Source organism: Salmo trutta, unplaced genomic scaffold (assembly GCF_901001165.1).
Source record: "Salmo trutta unplaced genomic scaffold, fSalTru1.1, whole genome shotgun sequence".
Taxonomy (NCBI): Eukaryota; Metazoa; Chordata; class Actinopteri; order Salmoniformes; family Salmonidae; genus Salmo; species Salmo trutta.
This window is the reverse complement of record NW_021822745.1, coordinates 170111-188631: the sequence shown is the minus strand read 5'-3', so window position 1 is coordinate 188631 and position 18521 is coordinate 170111. Positions and strand designations below refer to the sequence as shown.

General features: G+C 43.7%; 1 protein-coding gene across 1 annotated transcript in view; it reads right to left on the bottom strand.

The window, feature by feature from the left end:
• LOC115184136 (runt-related transcription factor 2-like) overlaps window positions 1–18521 on the bottom strand; it is a gene marked incomplete at its 3' end in the record, with an annotated part of 85291 nt that overhangs the window by 24036 nt on the left and 42734 nt on the right. Inside the window, exon 2 of the mRNA XM_029745126.1 lies at window positions 837–1099. Within this exon, the coding sequence (XP_029600986.1) occupies window positions 837–1099 (263 nt within the window). The remainder of the gene's footprint in view (window positions 1–836; window positions 1100–18521) is intronic.

Here is an 18521-nt window from a genome sequence, read left to right as displayed (position 1 = left end):
ACATATGAAGTTGTATAATTGTGGGGGGAAAAAAATCCAGGCCTAAATTGAAATATTTAGCAATATGTTTATCAAACGCATCTATTTTCTTGTTTATTTAGGATTCTGTATATATTATGGGAGATGGATGCCTGCATTTCATTTGATGTAATTATGTTTTCGAATTTAATTACAATTAGGACAGCAAATGTGTAAAATGTCCCTCAATTTCGAAGTTAATTTGAGTGGTGAAAAATGTAATTATTTCAGTAAGTGTGAGGTGGTTATAATATCTAAAGGCGGTGTGATCAATAACACCAGTCTGTCTGTCTGTCTGTCTCCCAGCGGCGGAGACATTAACAGAGATGTGTCATGAACATTGTTTTTTTTTTTTAAATATGTAGTTGATGAAAGTTAACATACACAACATGTTTCCATTCCACGCCTCGCTGCTCCCAATTATCAGCTTTACACAATAATGCTTTGTTAATTAAATTCCTCAAAGAAGCACGCTACTCTCCTCAATCCAAATCTGTTGAAACAAACCAGCAACATCTGCAGACCAACACTAAATATTCTAGGAATAATACTAACACAAATTCTAAATTATAATTTGTAAAACTAATTTTTATGGCAGAGCAATAGCCTAGTATTTTATAAAAGCATAAACACATTCATTTTCCGGGACCAAACCCACCCCCCAGTACAGAAATTCAAAATAAGACTTTTTCTCCCAGTTGCTACGTAGGCCTATGAAATATTTGATGTGTAAACAGTGTTTTACCTAGATATATTTAATATAAAATATAAATATGTATAAGGAGAGTGTTTAAAGTTATAAAGAGAGTGTCATTTACCTTGAAGGCGACGGGAAGCGTCTTGTTGCAGCGCCAGTGAGACGGTAACACCGAGCAGAGAAAGTTCGGGCTGTCAGTCCGGACCAGTTCCGCCGGGTGGTCCGCTATGATCTCCGCCATGCTCCGGTTCTCCTGCAGGCGCAGCCTTGGCAACGTGCTGTCTTGCTGCCCGGTCCCGTTCGGTGTGTTGAGCTCGTTCATCTTAGCCGGGACCGGCTGGAGGCTACCGGACGGTGGGCTAAACCTCCGCGTGGCGCTGGGATCTACGGGAATGCGCATTACATCAGACTGGGGTTACAGCACAGTCACTAGATTAGTGGAAAGAGTCGAGACCACCACGTCCGTTCTCCTCTCCTCTTTAGCGACTCAGTCTGTCTGTCTGTCTGCTCGACGCAGCTGAGAAACGTCAGCTCACGGGACAACGGAAAATGGGACTCGATAAATGTCTCTCCACTGCAGATTTCTCTGGGCGCCTCGGTGCCTCAAAATAAAACCGTCTCCAGCTACATAACCACATCTGAACGTAGCGAGTGGGATTATTATTTCATTTTTTTTAGGACATTTTCATTGTTATTAAATCCGCGTCAAAACACGAGACCGATTTCATCATGTGTGAATTTAATTAAGTCTGATTTAAAAAAAAAAAGTTGTAAAAAAAAAATCCAAGTAATCTATAATTAACCTACTAAAAGAAACAAAACACACAAAGTCTCTTTCCCTTCAGTAGTCAGCGGCTCCAGGTGCGTCTGCGGATCTTCGTGCCAAATTGAAAAAGCAGTCGAGCCTGCAGGCTGTTACATGTACAAAACACTTCCAAAGGCACGACAATAAACGTGCGAAAACGGCTTTCAACAATCATCTACAATGTTGTTTATAGCCAGTAGTATATATACATATATATATATGTTTCAGTAAATCAGACAAAATAATATCCCCAACCTAACCCATGTAACACAATCTATAATGCATTCATGTAGCCTATATGACCGGGTTAAACGGTGGATGAATTAGATAAAAACGGTGAGTCGGTGAGATAAAGGAGAAAACAGTCTCCATGTTTAGGTTTTAGTAGCCGTGATACGGTGTTGCGGCGCGGAAAAGGAGGCCGGGCTTCCCGGTGCCTCTTGCTGACGGTTTGTGGTTTATAAAGGATATCTGTCCGGTGACCGGCGCTTATTAACGTGCTGATGACACACCACCTGGTGTCACCGGTACCTATGGTGCCCTTCACCGTCTACCGATGACTATTGTGTTACCGGTTAGGTTACTAATGCTACAGAGGACATACCGCTTTGACGATGTGTTTAAAATTAAATACATATTGTAGCCTACACGTGTAACCAGTTTAACAGTTTATGAATATCGTTTTATGATTAAAAGCGTCATATAACAGTGCCTACATTGTACCAGTTGGGTTTTATCCCTGTCGCTAAAGTCCATCAGATGGATTAGGATAGTCTCTCCCCGGATGCCTTCTGTCAATCAAACACGCGGCTAACTGTATAAAAATAAATAAAAACGTTGACATTCACATTGTCTGTGGTCTTCCGTGTCTGTAAATGTGTCCCGTAATGTAGACTAGTCTCATCGTTACAATGTTTTGTCCAGGAAGGAATGAAGGGAAAAGCCGAGTCAGAACTCAGACTGGAAGTGAACATGCAGGGAGGTGAGCTACTGAGTCACGGCAGGCTGGGGAGGGGAGACAGGTAGAGAGACAGACAGGTAGAGGGGCTGGGGAGGGGAGACAGGTAGAGAGACAGACAGGTAGAGGGGCTGGGGAGGGGAGTCAGGTAGAGAGACAGACAGACTGGGGAGGGGAGGGGAGACAGGTAGAGAGACAGACAGGCTGGGGAGGGGAGACAGGTAGAGAGACAGACAGGTAGAGGGGCTGGGGAGGGGAGACAGGTAGGGAGACAGACAGGTAGAGGGGCTGGGGAGGGGAGTCAGGTAGAGAGACAGACAGACTGGGGAGGGAAGGGGAGACAGGTAGAGAGACAGACAGGCTGGGGAGGGGTGGGGAGACAGGTAGAGAGACAGACAGGTAGAGGGGCTGGGGAGGGGAGACAGGTAGAGAGACAGACAGGTAGAGGGGCTGGGGAGGGGAGTCAGGTAGAGAGACAGACAGACTGGGGAGGGGAGGGGAGACAGGTAGAGAGACAGACAGGCTGGGGAGGGGAGGGGAGACAGGTAGAGAGACAGACAGACTGGGGAGGGGAGGGGAGACAGGTAGAGAGACAGACAGGCTGGGGAGGGGAGGGGAGACAGGTAGAGAGACAGACAGACGGGCTGGGGAGGGGAGTCAGGTAGAGAGACAGACAGACGGGCTGGGGAGGGGAGACAGGTAGAGAGACAGACAGACAGGCTGGGGAGGGGAGACAGGTAGAGAGACAGACAGACGGGCTGGGGAGGGGAGACAGGTAGAGAGACAGACAGACGGGCTGGGGAGGGGTGTCAGGTAGAGAGAGACAGACAGACGGGCTGGGGAGGGGAGTCAGGTAGAGAGACAGACGGGCTGGGGAGGGGAGACAGGTAGGGAGACAGACAGGCTGGGGAGGGGAGTCAGGTAGAGAGACAGACAGGCTGGGAGGAGAGGGGAGACAGATAGATGGGCTGGGGAGGGGAGTCAGGTAGGGAGACAGACAGGCTGGGGAGGGGAGACAGGTAGGGAGACAGACAGGCTGGGGAGGGGAGACAGGTAGAGAGACAGACAGACGGGCTGGGGAGGGGAGTCAGGTAGGGAAACAGACAGGCTGGGGAGGGGAGACAGGTAGAGAGACAGACAGACGGGCTGGGGAGGGGAGTCAGGTAGAGAGACAGACAGACGGGCTGGGGAGGGGAGTCAGATAGAGAGAGACAGACAGACGGGCTGGGGAGGGGAGACAGGTAGAGAGACAGACAGACGGGCTGGGGAGGGGAGTCAGGTAGGGAGACAGACAGACGGGCTGGGGAGGGGAGTCAGGTAAGGAGACAGACAGACAGGCTGGGGAGGGGAGTCAGGTAGGGAGACAGACAGACGGGCTGGGGAGGGGAGTCAGGTAGAGAGACAGACAGACGGGCTGGGGAGGGGAGACAGGTAGGGAGACAGACAGACGGGCTGGGGAGGGGAGTCAGGTAGGGAGACAGACAGACGTGCTGGGGAGGGGAGACAGGTAGAGAGACAGACAGACGGGCTGGGGAGGGGAGACAGGTAGGGAGACAGACCGACGGGCTGGGGAGGGGAGACAGGTAGAGAGACAGACAGACGGGCTGGGGAGGGGAGTCAGGTAGGGAGACAGACAGACAGGCTGGGGAGGGGAGACAGGTAGGGAGACAGACAGACGGGCTGGGGAGGGGAGTCAGGTAGGGAGACAGACAGACAGGCTGGGGAGGGGAGACAGGTAGAGAGACAGACAGACGGGCTGGGGAGGGGAGTCAGGTAGAGAGACAGACAGACGGGCTGGGGAGGGGAGTCAGGTAGAGAGACAGACAGACGGGCTGGGGAGGGGAGTCAGGTAGAGAGACAGACAGGCTGGGGAGGGGAGGGGAGTCAGGTAGGGAGACAGACAGACGGGCTGGGGAGGGGAGACAGGTAGGGAGACAGACAGACGGGCTGGGGAGGGGAGACAGGTAAGGAAACAGACAGGTAGATCGACAGCTGGGGAGTTTAGCTACACAGGGTAGAGCTGTTGCATAACACAGGTGTAAATTACTGTAATAGGTATTACTCTACACTATAGTATTCACTGTACTGGAGGCTACAGTAACGTTCCACTCTTAGAAAGGGGATATTTGCAGATCTATATATAACCTTTTGGTTCTTTGGACGAGATTAAATAACCTTTTATATATATATATCCAGTGAAGGTTCTCTCCTTACCCCAGATTGGAATGGGGATTTTAGAAATCAACAGTTTACAAAAGGTAACCCAGTCACATCAAACTCTGAAATTACAGCTAATGTTCAGTTTTCATTTGTTTTAACTGTTTTCCATTGACGTTTACGATCCATATTAATGATGCTCCTGTATGATTTCGCCTGTTCTGAACGTCCGACATGTTAGTTTTCTATGGCAAGGGTAGATCAAATTCATATTTTGCAACATTATTGCTCAGGTTCATACAAACCTGTGCTGTTTCAAACTAAATGCTAGCTAGAAGCTAATGTAAATAATGGGTTTAATAAAACCATACATTCTGAGATGAAAAGGCTTTCTTACAGGACCTTCAGAAAGTATTCACACCCCTTGACTTTTACCACATTTTCATGTTTTACATCCTGAATTTTAAAATGGATAAATTAAGATTTCAAGGTCACTGGTCTTTACATATTACCCATAATGCCATGGATTCTTTAGACATTTTTTTTTTTTTTTTTTTTACAAATTAATTTAAAATGAAAAGCTGAAATGTCTTGAGTCGATAAGTGTTCAACCCCCTTTGTTATGGCGAGCCTGAACAAGTGCAGGAGTGAAAATGTGCTTAACCCATTAAAGCCCCATCTAAGCCATGGGAGGGGGCGTAGCTCTACTAAACTAAATGGAATTGTTTGAAGAAGGTCATACCAAGGATCATTAGATATTTGATTTAGAGTTTTAAAACCCATTGAAGTATAAAAACATGTTGATGAATAATGATTTTTGGTATTACTGCTATTAGCCCATAGAAACACATTGAATAACAGATTACTGCTATTAGCCCATAGAAACACATTGAATAACAGATTACTGCTATTAGCCCATAGAAACACATTGAATAACAGATTACTGCTATTAGCCCATAGAAACACATTGAATAACAGATTACTGCTATTAGCCCATAGAAACACATTGAATAACAGATTACTGCTATTAGCCCATAGAAACACATTGAATAACAGATAGTCCTTACTGCTATTAGCCCATAGAAACACATTGAATAACAGATTACTGCTATTAGCCCATAGAAACACATTGAATAACAGATTACTGCTATTAGCCCATAGAAACACATTGAAAAACAGATTACTGCTATTAGCCCATATAAACACATTGAATAACAGATTACTGCTATTAGCCCATAGAAACACATTGAATAACAGATTACTGCTATTAGCCCATAGAAACACATTGAATAACAGATAGTCCTTACTGCTATTAGCCCATAGAAACACATTGAATAACAGATTACTGCTATTAGCCCATAGAAACACATTGAATAACAGATAGTCCTTACTGCTATTAGCCCATAGAAACACATTGAATAACAGATTACTGCTATTAGCCCATAGAAACACATTGAATAACAGATTACTGCTATTAGCCCATAGAAACACATTGAATAACAGATTACTGCTATTAGCCCATAGAAACACATTGAATAACAGATTACTGCTATTAGCCCATAGAAACACACTGAATAACAGATTACTGCTATTAGCCAATATAAACACATTGAATAACAGATAGTCCTTACTGCTATTAGCCCATAGAAACACATTGAATAACAGATTACTGCTATTAGCCCATAGAAACACATTGATTAACAGATTACTGCTATTAGCCCGTAGAAACACATTGAATAACAGATTACTGCTATTAGCCCATAGAAACACATTGAATAACAGATAGTCCTTACTGCTATTAGCCCATAGAAACACATTGAATAACAGATTACTGCTATTAGCCCATAGAAACACATTGAATAACAGATTACTGCTATTAGCCAATAGAAACACATTGAATAACAGATAGTCCCCCCAAAATATCTAAATGAAGTTTGTTCTGAAGTGTCTGTGAGATATAAGAAAGATCAGGGGGGAAAAAATGTCTTCATGTTTTTAACCACATCAAATCACTCTTCGTATTTTCAAGCATGGTTGTGACTGAATCTTTGTATGCTTGTCGTCGTTAAGGACTAGGGAGTTTTTTTTTTTTTAGGATCTAAATACATGGAATAGATCTAAGCATAGGCTAAATCCTAGAGGAATACCTGGTTTAGTCGGCTTTCCAACAAACACTTGGAGATTAATTCCCCTTTCAGCAGAACGATAACCTGAAACACAAGGCCAAATATACACTGGGAGATGAATTCACCTTTCAGTAGGACAATAACCTAAAACACAAGGCCAAATCTACACTGGAGTTGTTTACCAAGGACATCGAATGTTCGTCAATGTCGTATTTGCAGTTTTGACTTAAATCGGCTTGAAAATCTATAGCGAGATTTGAAAATGACTGTCTAGCAATGATCAACAACAAACTTGACAGAGTTTGAAGAATTGTAAAAAGAATATTGTGCAAAAATTGTACAATCCAGGTTGCACATTTCTTCGAGATTTACCCAGAAACACTCACAGGTTAAATCGCTGCCAAAGGTGATTCAAACATGTATTGTCTCAGTGGTGTGTCTACTGAGGTAAATTAGATATTGCTGGAATTAATTTTCAATAAATTCGCAAACATTTCTTATAAACATGTTTTCCTTTTGTCATTGTGTATAGATAAAAAATTAAATAAATAAAAAAACACGACAAAATGTGGAATATGGTCAAGGGGGCATGAATACTTTCTGAAGTCAATTCCAAAACCAACTGCCAATCCTTTCCAGTTTGACAACGCAACTACGCAAGAGGACGGTGGCTTGAACCAACTTGAAAGTATTTTACCAATAAGCCTGTTCTTTTTGTGTGTGTGTGTGTATTAAGGTATGCAAAGTTGATTATATATGTCACGTCCTGACCATAGAAAGCTTTTATTTTCTATGGTAGAGTAGGTCAGGGCGTGACAGGGGGTTTTGCCTAGTTTAAATTTTCTATGTTGTGTGGTTCTAGTTTCTGTTTTTCTATGTTTTTTTGTTTTTTTTGTTTGGATGATCTCCAATTAGAGGCAGCTGGTCATCGTTGTCTCTAATTGGGGATCATATTTAAGTAGTTGTTTTTCCCACCTGGGTTTGTGGATGATTATATTTTGAGTTAGTTTATGTTGCACCTCTTCGTCACAGTTTGTTGTTTTGTTTATGAGTTTATTTGTATGTCTTGCATAGTTTCACAATTAAAATAAAATGTGGTCTTCATTGAACGACGAACGTGACAATATAATTCAAATATATGCCAAAAGTCATGTGATAAACTATAGGCTAGATAAATAATGTTGAAATGTTATGGGAATTTGAGCACATTTGTACGCTAGCTAGCTAACTTAGCTAGCTAAGCAGAAAAAGCTAGGCTTTTTTTTTTAACGATCAAACAAAGAGATGCCTCCCTGGCCACCATATTTCAAAACTATACTGAAGTGTTGGTCCCATGTTTCATGAGCTGAAATAAAAGATCCCTGAAATCTTCCATACGCACAGAAAGCTTATTTCTCTGTTTACATCCTTGTTGGTAACCATTTCTCCTTTGCCAAAATAATCCATCCACCTGACAAGTGTGGCATATCAAGAAGCTGATTAAACAGCATGGTCATTACACAGGTGCACCTTGTGCTGGGGACAATAAAAGGCCACTCTAAAATGTGAAGTTTGGCAGCCGGCCTCAGAACCGCAGACCACGCGTAACTACTGCAGCCCAGGACCTCCACATCCGGCTTCTTTAGCTGCGTAATCGTCTGATACCAGCCACCCAGAGGGCTGATGAAAGCGAGGAGTATTTCTGTCTGTAATAAAGCCCTTTAGTGGGGTAAAACGTATTCTGATTGGCTGGGCCTGGCTGCCTATCATGTGAAATCCATAGATTAGGCCTTAATGAATTTATTTCAATTGTACTGATTTCCTTATATGAATTGTAACTCCGTACAATTGTTGAAATCGTTGCATTTTCCGTTTACATTTTTCTTCAGTATACGTTAGAATATAATGACAATAAAAAAAATAATAAAAAACCGTGCTGGTATTCTTTTGTCCATTATTTAATAGTTCATTAAATTATATTCTTACCTCAAAATTATATTCTTACCCTCCCCCCCAAAAAAGATATAGATGCACTATTGTAAAGTGGTTGTTCCACTGGATATCATAAGGTGAATGCACCAATTTGTAAGTCGCTCTGAATAAGAGCGTCTGCTAAATGACGTTAATGTAAATGTAAATGTAAAATATTAGTATTTAATAGTAGTAGGATTAATTCCTAAATAGCCCATACAGGGTTCTACGTGGAACCACTCTGGCTCAGTGAATAATAACCTCTAGGGTTCTGATCAAAGAGTTCTATATAGAACTGTTAGGGGTTCTATGTATGAAGCAAGGCAACAGAACCCTTTTTGGTTCTTTAAAGAACCTTTTTGGTTCTAAGAGTGTAGGCTACAGTCAGGCTGGAGGAAGGATGCTCCGGCACAGAAACAGCTTACAAAACAAACGGGAATAAAGGGGTTTTCAGAATTGAATACATTCACATTGTAAAGATAACTTGACAAATAAATTAGTCTACATTTTGAATCTGCTAATTTTACCAGTTAATTAACACAATAAATGAAGACAACACATAGAAAAAATTAGCACCAACATATTTACACCCCTTTACACATTATGCTGAATAATAATTACGTTGCAGTAGACTAGTGAGAACCGTTGGCAAATTTAGACATTTATTTTGACTTATACCATGGCGTTGTTGAATACTTGTTTCTGATTGGCTTAAAGGGCATTCTAGAGTGTGCATTATTTCCTTATAACGAACGGTACATCAGCACGGTAGCATCCAATCGCTTTAGTTCTTACATGTTCTATGTTTAACTACTGTTTGTCGGGTTACCACGACAACTACTGTAGCTAGTATAATTGCTAGCTGCTTCGTTGGATGGTGAACAACATTTTCTAGCGGCAAACGTGTTAAATTATGGACATGGTATAAAAAGGGATAATTAACTTGGGTCTCTATGCGTTCTCTGGAAAATAATGCAACTTCCACTCTGTTCATTGCTTTCCACTGAACGCATAACCACTCGTTTATTATCCCTTACTTAGTTCACCAAAAAAAAAAGGCAAATCCTGTAAAGTGAAAAGAATTGATGGGAAATTGAAATTTGAAAAAGTAGAAATTGAGGCCGATGGAAAGGTCAGTTCGCTCTCTCATGCCACATCATTGTTCCTACGTTTAACTTCTTAACAATGTTTTTTTATTTTTTATTTTTCATAACCCAGACGTTTGTAACATGGTCATGGTTTGAGACGGGATGTATGACTGTTGGAATTAATAGGCACGCTTTGCCTCTCTAGATGCATCATGCACTTCTGTGGTGAGGAAACGGCTAAGTGACCTCTCCTTTACATGCACACACACACACACACACACACACGTACACACACACACACACACGCACGCGCGCGCACGCACGCACACGCACACACGCACACACACACACACACACACACACACACACACACACACACACACACTACTGTTTCTACTTTGACTTTGTTAGTCTCAAGACGGCTGGATGGAGTGCTGATTGGCCCAGACCTGTAGCCTTGTTTAAAGGTTTCAATAACACCGTCACCCTCTTTATGAAAGTAGTTATTTTTTGCCTCTGCCCACGGTGGCCCATGGTGCTTTTGATATTAACATGGCATTTTGTCTCAATGTGTTTTCCCACGGATGACAGCATAGGAAACTAACATGGGGCAGATATATTTAAATCAGTCGACACCGACAGCGTGTAAACTTCTGAGGGAGTAATTACACTGTTATTACCCTGAAAACAAGACTGTTTCATGAATCATTTTAATAAACTTTTTTTCCAGAATGTTTAGAAACTCTGTCCGAGACTTTGATGTTCTAAGTGTTTCAAGAGAAGGTGATTTATAAATGTGTCTAGGTGTGAGGACAGGAGGGAAAATGTAGGAATTTTCCCTGACACCCTTTCTCTACTGTAGAGGGCATCTCTACCCTCTCTACCCTCTACCCTCTCTACCCTCTCTACCCCTCTCTACCCTCTCTACACCCTACACCCTCTCTACACTCTCTACACTCTCTACCCTCTCTACCCTCTCTACACCCTACACCCTCTCTACACTCTACACCCTCTCTACCCTCTCTACACTCTCTACCCTCTCTACACCCTACACCCTCTCTACACTCTACACCCTCTCTACCCTCTCTACCCTCTCTACACCCTACACCCTCTCTACCCTCTCTACCCTCTCTACACCCTACACCCTCTCTACACTCTACACCCTCTCTACCCTCTCTACCCTCTCTACCCTCTCTACCCTCTCTACACCCTACACCCTCTCTACACTCTCTACCCTCTCTGCCCTCTCTACCCTCTCTACACCCTACACCCTCTCTACACTCTACACCCTCTCTGCCCTCTCTACCCTCTCTACACCCTACACCCTCTCTACACTCTACACCCTCCCTACCCTCTCTACCCTCTCTACCCTACACCCTCTCTACCCTCTCTACCCTCTCTACACCCTACACCCTCTCTAAACTCTACACCCTCTCTACCCTCTCTACCCTCTCTACACTCTACCCTCTCTACCCTCTCTACCCTCCCTACCCTCTCTACCCTCCTACCCTCTCTACCCTCTCTACCCTCTCTACACCCTACACCCTCTCTACACTCTACACCCTCTCTACCCTCTCTACACTCCCTACCCTCTCTAACCTCTCTACCCTCTCTACCCTCCCTACCCCCTCTACCCTCTCTACCCTCTCTACCCTCTCTACCCTCTCTACCCTCTCTACCCTCCCTACCCTCTCTACCCTCTCTACCCTCTCTACCCTCCCTAGCCTCTCTACCCTCTCTACACCCTCTCTACACCCTCTTTACCCTCTCTACCCTCTCTACCCTCCCTACCCTCTTTACCCTCTCTACCCTCTCTATCCTCTCTACCCTCTCTACCCACTCTACCTCTCTACCCTCCCTACCCCCTCTACCCTCTCTACCCTCTCTACCCTCTCTACACCCTCTCTACCCTCTCAACACTCTCTACCCTCTACACTCTCTACCCTCTACACTTTACACCCTCCCTACCCTCTCTACCCTCTCTACCCTCTCTACCCTCTCTACCCTCTACCCTCTCTACCCTCTCTACCCTCTCTACCCTCCCTACCCTCTCTACCCTCCCTACCCTCTCTACCCACTCTACCCTCTACACCCTCTACACCCTCTCTACCCTCCCTACCCTCTCTACCCTCTCTACCCTCTCTACCCTCTCTACCCTCCCTACCCTCTACACCCTCTACACCCTCTCTACCCTCTACACCCTCTCTACCCTCTCTACACTCTACACCCTCTCTACCCTTTCTACACTCTCTACCCTCCCTACCCTCTCTACCCTCCCTACCCTCCCTACCCTCTCTACCCTCTCTACCCTCTCTACCCTCCCTACCCCTCTCTACCCTCTCTACCCCCTCTCTACCCTCCCTACCCTCTTTATCCTCTCTACCCTCTCTACCCTCTCTACCCTCTCTACCCTCCCCTACCCTCTCTACCCTCTCTACCCTCTCTACACCCTCTCTACCCTCTCTACCCTCTCTACCCTCTCTACCCTCTCAACACGCTCTACCCTCTACACTCTCTACCTTCTACACTTTACACCCTCCCTACCCTCTCTACCCTCTCTACACTCTCTACACTCTCTACACTCTCTATCCTCCCTACCCTCCCTACCCCTCCCTACCCTCTCTACCCTCTCTACCCTCCCTACCCTCCCTACCCTCCCTACCCTCTCTACCCTCTCTACCCTCTCTACCCTCTCTACCCCTCCCTACCCTCTACCCTCTATACCCTCCCTACCCTCTCTACCCTCTCTATCCTGTCTACCCTCTCTACCCTCCCTACCCCCTCAACCCTCCCTACCCTCTCTACCCTCTCTACCCTCTCTACCCTCTCTACACCCTCTCTACCCTCTCTACCCTCTCTACCCTCTCTACACCCCTCTCTACCCTCCCTACCCTCTCTACCCTCTCTACCCTCTACCCTCTCTACCCTCTCTACCCTCTCTACCCTCTCTACACCCCTCCCTACCCCTCTCTACCCTCCCCTACCCTCTCTACCCTCTCGACCCTCTACCCTCTCTACCCTCCTTACCTCTCTACCCTCTCTACCCTCTCTACCCTCTCTATCCTCTCTACCCTCTCTACCCTCTCTACCGTCTCTACCCTCTCTACCCTCTCTACCCTCTCTACCCTCTCTACCCTCTCTACCCTCTCTACCCTCTCTACACCCTCTCTACACCCTCTCTACCCTCTCTACCCTCCCTACCCTCCCTACCCTCTCTATCCTCTCTATCCTCTCTACCCTCTCTACCCTCCCTACCCTCTCTACCCTCTCTACCCTCTCTATCCTCCCTACCCTCTCTACCCTCCCTACCCTCCCTACCCTCTCTATCCTCTCTATCCTCTCTACCCTCTCTACCCTCCCTACCCTCTCTACCCTCTCTACCCTCTCTATCCTCCCTACCCTCCCTACCCTCTCTACCCTCCCTACCCTCTCTACACTCTACACCCTCCCTACCCTCTCTACCTCCTGTCCTGTCCTGTCCTGTCCTGTCCTGTCCTCTCCTCTCCTCTCCTCTCCTCTCCTCTCCTCTCCTCTCCTCTCCTCTCCTCTCCTCTCCTCTCCTCTCCTCGTCAGTCAAAGTATCTAACAAATCGCTCCACAACACAGTGCCACGCCCCTCTGTGTTCTGAAAAAGGTTTAACTGCAGTTCTTACATATTCTGGGTTTTTACTAAACCGGCAGCACAGTTAGCCCCCTAACTTGACTTTACCATTCATGTATCTATGTACATAATGTAGATTTGTATATTTTCTGTGAGAGGTACGTGTGCGAGTGCGTGGTGCGTGTGTGTGAATGTGATGTGTGCTGGTTTATGCCTGTGTGTGTGTGTGTGTGTGTGTATGTGTGTGTGTGTGTGTGTGTGTGTGTGTGTGTGTGTGTGTGTGTGTGTGTGTGTGGTGTGTGTGTGTGTGTGTGTGTGTGTGTGTGTGTGTGTGTGTGTGTGTTGAGGATGTGGGAGTTGTATAAAGTCGAAAGCCCTGACACATTGTGTTACAGAGGACATAAAGAGTGCTAGAGTTACACATCTCCCCTCTCTGAACCTCGCCGAGACCCAAACGCCACAAATATGGTTCAGATTTATCCAACATTCCCCAAGATCAGCTTCTTATGGACCGACGAACGGATAAACAGGAACAAATGACAGTAAAACTTTGATGGTGCTAAACAGGCCTGGTGGAGATGACAGAATGGTAGGGGTGAATTTAGACAGAATGTTAGGGGTTAATTTAGACAGAATGTTGGGGTTAATTTAGACAGAATGTTGGGGTTAATTTAGACAGAATGTTGGGGTGAATTTAGACAGAATGTTAGGGGTTAATTTAGACAGAATGTTAGGGGTTAATTTAGACAGAATGTTGGGGGTTAATTTAGACAGAATGTTGGGGTTAATTTAGACAGAATGTTAGGGTTTAATTTAGAATGTTGGGGTTAATTTAGACATAAAGTAAAGGGTTAATTTAGACAGAATGTTGGCTTTAATTTAGACAGAATGTTGAGGTTAATTTAGACAGAATGTTGGCTTTAATTTAGGCAGAATGTTGGGGCTAATTTAGACAGAATGTTAGGGGTGAATTTAGACAGAATGTTAGGGGTTAATTTAGACAGAATGTTAGGGGTTAATTTAGACAGAATGTTAGGGGTTCATTTAGACAGAATGTTGGGGTGAATTTAGACAGAATGTTAGGGGTTAATTTAGACAGAATGTTGGGGGTTAATTTAGACAGAATGTTGGGGTTAATTTAGACAGAATGTTGGGGTTAATTTAGACAGAATGTTGAGGTTCATTTAGACAGAACGTTAGGGGTTCATTTAGACAGAATGTTAGGGGTGAATTTAGACAGAATGTTGGGGGTTAATTTAGACAGAATGTTGGGGGTTAATTTAGACAGAATGTTGGGGTTCATTTAGACAGAATGTTAGGGGTTAATTTAGACAGAATGTTGAGGTTCATTTAGACAGAACGTTAGGGGTTAATTTAGACAGAATGTTGGGGTTAATTTAGACAGAATGTTAGGGGTGAATTTGGGCAGAATGTTGGGGTTAATTTAGACAGAATTTTGGGGTTAATTTAGACAGAATGTTGGGGTTAATTTAGACAGAATGTTGGGGTTAATTTAGGCAGAATGTTGGGGATAATTTAGACAGAATGTTGGGGTTAATTTAGACAGAATGTTGGGGTGAATTTAGACAGAATGTTAGGGGTTAGTTTAGACAGAATGTTGGGGGTTAATTTAGACAGAATGTTGGGGTTAATTTAGACAGAATGTTGGGGGTTAATTTAGACAGAACGTTAGGGGTTAATTTAGACAGAACGTTAGGGGTTAATTTAGACAGAATATTGGTATTTAATTTAGACAGAATGTTGGGGTTAATTTAGACAGAATGTTGGGGTTAAGCTTGAGCCCTGATATTATCAATGTTTAACCACTGAAGTAATTTTCAGTATAAAAACATCCTGAAGTGGAAAAACCTAAACATTCTGTGGTCAACTGACGCTGCGATTCATTCAGACCTGCCTTAGTAATGTTTCTACAGTGTCTTTATTTACAATGACCGCATAACCCGGCCAAACCCTTAACAGGACGTCGCTGGGCCAATTGTGCCTATGGTACTCCTGATCACGGCCGGTTGTGATACAGCCTAGGCTTGAACCAGGGTCTGTAGTGACACCTCTAGCACTATGATGCAGTGCCTTAGACCGCTGCCCCAGTCGGGAGCCCCGAGCCTAGCTATTGAACGGTTTGGTAAAATGGATAGCCTAGCTATTGAACATTTTAGTAATATGGATAGCCTAGCTATTGAATGGTTTGGTAATATGGATAGCCTAGCTATTGAATGGTTTGGTAATATGGATAGCCTAGCTAGTGAACGGTTTGGTAAAATGGATAGCCTAGCTATTGAACGGTTTGGTAATATGGATAGCCTAACTATTGAATGGTTTGATAATATGGATAGCCTAGCTATTGAATGGTTTGGTAATATGGATAGCCTAGCTATTGAACATTTTGGTAATATGGATAGCCTAGCTATTGAATGGTTTGGTAAAATGGATAGCCTAGCTATTGAACGGTTTGGTAATATGGATAGCCTGCTATTGAACGGTTTGGTAAAATGGATAGCCTGCTATTGAATGGTTTGGTAATATGGATAGCCTGCTATTGAATGGTTTGGTAATATGGATAGCCTAGCTATTGAACGGTTTGGTAATATGGATAGCCTAGCTATTGAATGGTTTGGTAAAATGGATAGCCTAGCTAGTGAATGGTTTGGTAATATGGATAGCCTGCTATTGAACGGTTTGGTAAAATGGATAGCCTGCTATTGAATGGTTTGGTAATATGGATAGCCTAACTATTGAATGGTTTGGTAATATGGATAGCCTAGCTATTGAATGGTTTGGTAATATGGATAGCCTAGCTATTGAATGGTTTGGTAATATGGATAGCCTAGCTATTGAACATTTTGATAATATGGATAGACTAACTATTGAATGGTTTGGTAATATGGATAGCCTAGCTATTGAACATTTTGGTAATATGGATAGCCTAGCTATTGAATGGTTTGGTAAAATGGATAGACTAGCTATTGAACGGTTTGGTAATATGGATAGCCTAGCTATTGAATGGTTTGTTATATAGATAGCCTAGCTATTGAACAGTTTGGTAATATGGATAGCCTAGCTATTGAATGGTTTGGTAATATAGATAGCCCAGCTATTGAACAGTTTGATAATATGGATAGCCTAGCTATTGAACGGTTTGGTAATACCAAACCGTTCAATAGCTAGGCTATCCATATTATCAAACTGTTCAATAGCCTAGCTATTGAATGGTTTGGTAATATGGATAGCCTAATTGTTGAATGGTTTGTTATATGGATAGACTAGCTATTGAACGGTTTGGTAATATGGATAGCCTAGCTAATGAATTGTTTGGAGTGTATAGTGAAGAACTGGACGAGTTCATTCTGCATGGGCCTGTGCCCCAGGTTGGTAGAGAATTCTCTTTAGGGTCAATGGAATGGTCGAAAATGAGCAATCCCTATTTTAATTTGCTCCATGGCAAGGTCGCCAAACGATGGATCATCACTAGTTACCACAACCACAAAGTCATAAACCCGAGATATTTCCACATACTCTTCTTAAAGTTTGATTTTAACCCTAAGCTTAACTACATTGCTAACATTAGCCTAACCACACTGATAACCCTAATGCCTAACCTTAACCACACTAATAACCCTAATGCATAACCTTAACCACACTGATAACCCTAATGCCTAACCTTAACCACACTGATAACCCTAATGCCTAACCCTAACCACACTGATAACCCAAATGCCTAACCTTAACCACACTGAAAACCCTAATGCCTAACCCTAACCACACTGATAACCCTAATGCCTAACCTTAACCACACTGATAACCCTAATGCCTAACCCTAACCACACTGATAACCCAAATGCCTAACCTTAACCACACTGAAAACCCTAATGCCTAACCCTAACCTTAACCACACTGATAACCCTAATGCCTAACCCTAACCACACTGATAACCCTAATGCCTAACCTTAACCACACTGATAACCCTAATGCCTAACCCTAACCACACTGATAACCCAAATGCCTAACCCTAACCACACTGATAACCCAAATGCCTAACCTTAACCACACTGAAAACCCTAATGCCTAACCCTAACCACACTGATAACCCTAATGCCTAACCTTAACCACACTGATAACCCTAATGCCTAACCCTAACCACACTGATAACCCTAATGCCTAACCCTAACCACACTGATAACCCAAATGCCTAACCTTAACCTTAACCACACTGATAACTCTAATGCCTAACATTAACCTTAACCACACTGATAACACTAATGCCCAACCCTAACCTTAACCACACTGATAACCCTAATGCCTAACCCTAACCTTAACCACACTGATAACCCTAATGCCTAACCCTAACCTCACTGATAACCCTAATGCCTAACCTTAACCACACTAATAACCCTAATGCCTAACCCTAACCTTAACCACACTGATAACCCAAATGCCTAACCTTAACCTTAACCACACTGATAACCCTAATGCCTAACCCTAACCTTAACCACACTGATAACCCTAATGCCTAACCTTAACCACACTGATAACCCAAATGCCTAACCCTAACCACACTGATAACCCTAATGCCTAACCCTAACCTTAACCACACTGATAACTCTAATGCCTAACCTTAACCACACTGATAACCCTAATGCCTAACCCTAACCACACTAATAACCCTAATGCCTAACCTTAACCACACTGATAACCCTAATGCCTAACCTTAGCCTTAACCTTAAATTAAGACCTAAAAGATAATTTCTATTTTAATATATTTCTACAGTATAGCCAATGTTGACTTAGTGGCTGTTTTATGTAGTGGAAAGCCAAGCTACAGAGAAAAGTCTGTTTAGCTTTCAGACAACTCATGAACCTCCCTGGATGATCACAGTTAAGTAAAAGCCAACCCTGAAACGAAACGTAGGCTGAAATGAACTGGCACTTAATCTCGTTTGAAAAAGACACGTAAGACTCATGATGAAAGAAAAAAAAAATCCCAAAGATTTGTCACTTCAAAACCTAAATATATCATAATTTGACTAAAACAATGAGTTATTGACTTACTGTCGCTGTGCAACATCGTGGGTAAGCTTTGGCCATCGTCTTTCAGCTCCCCCC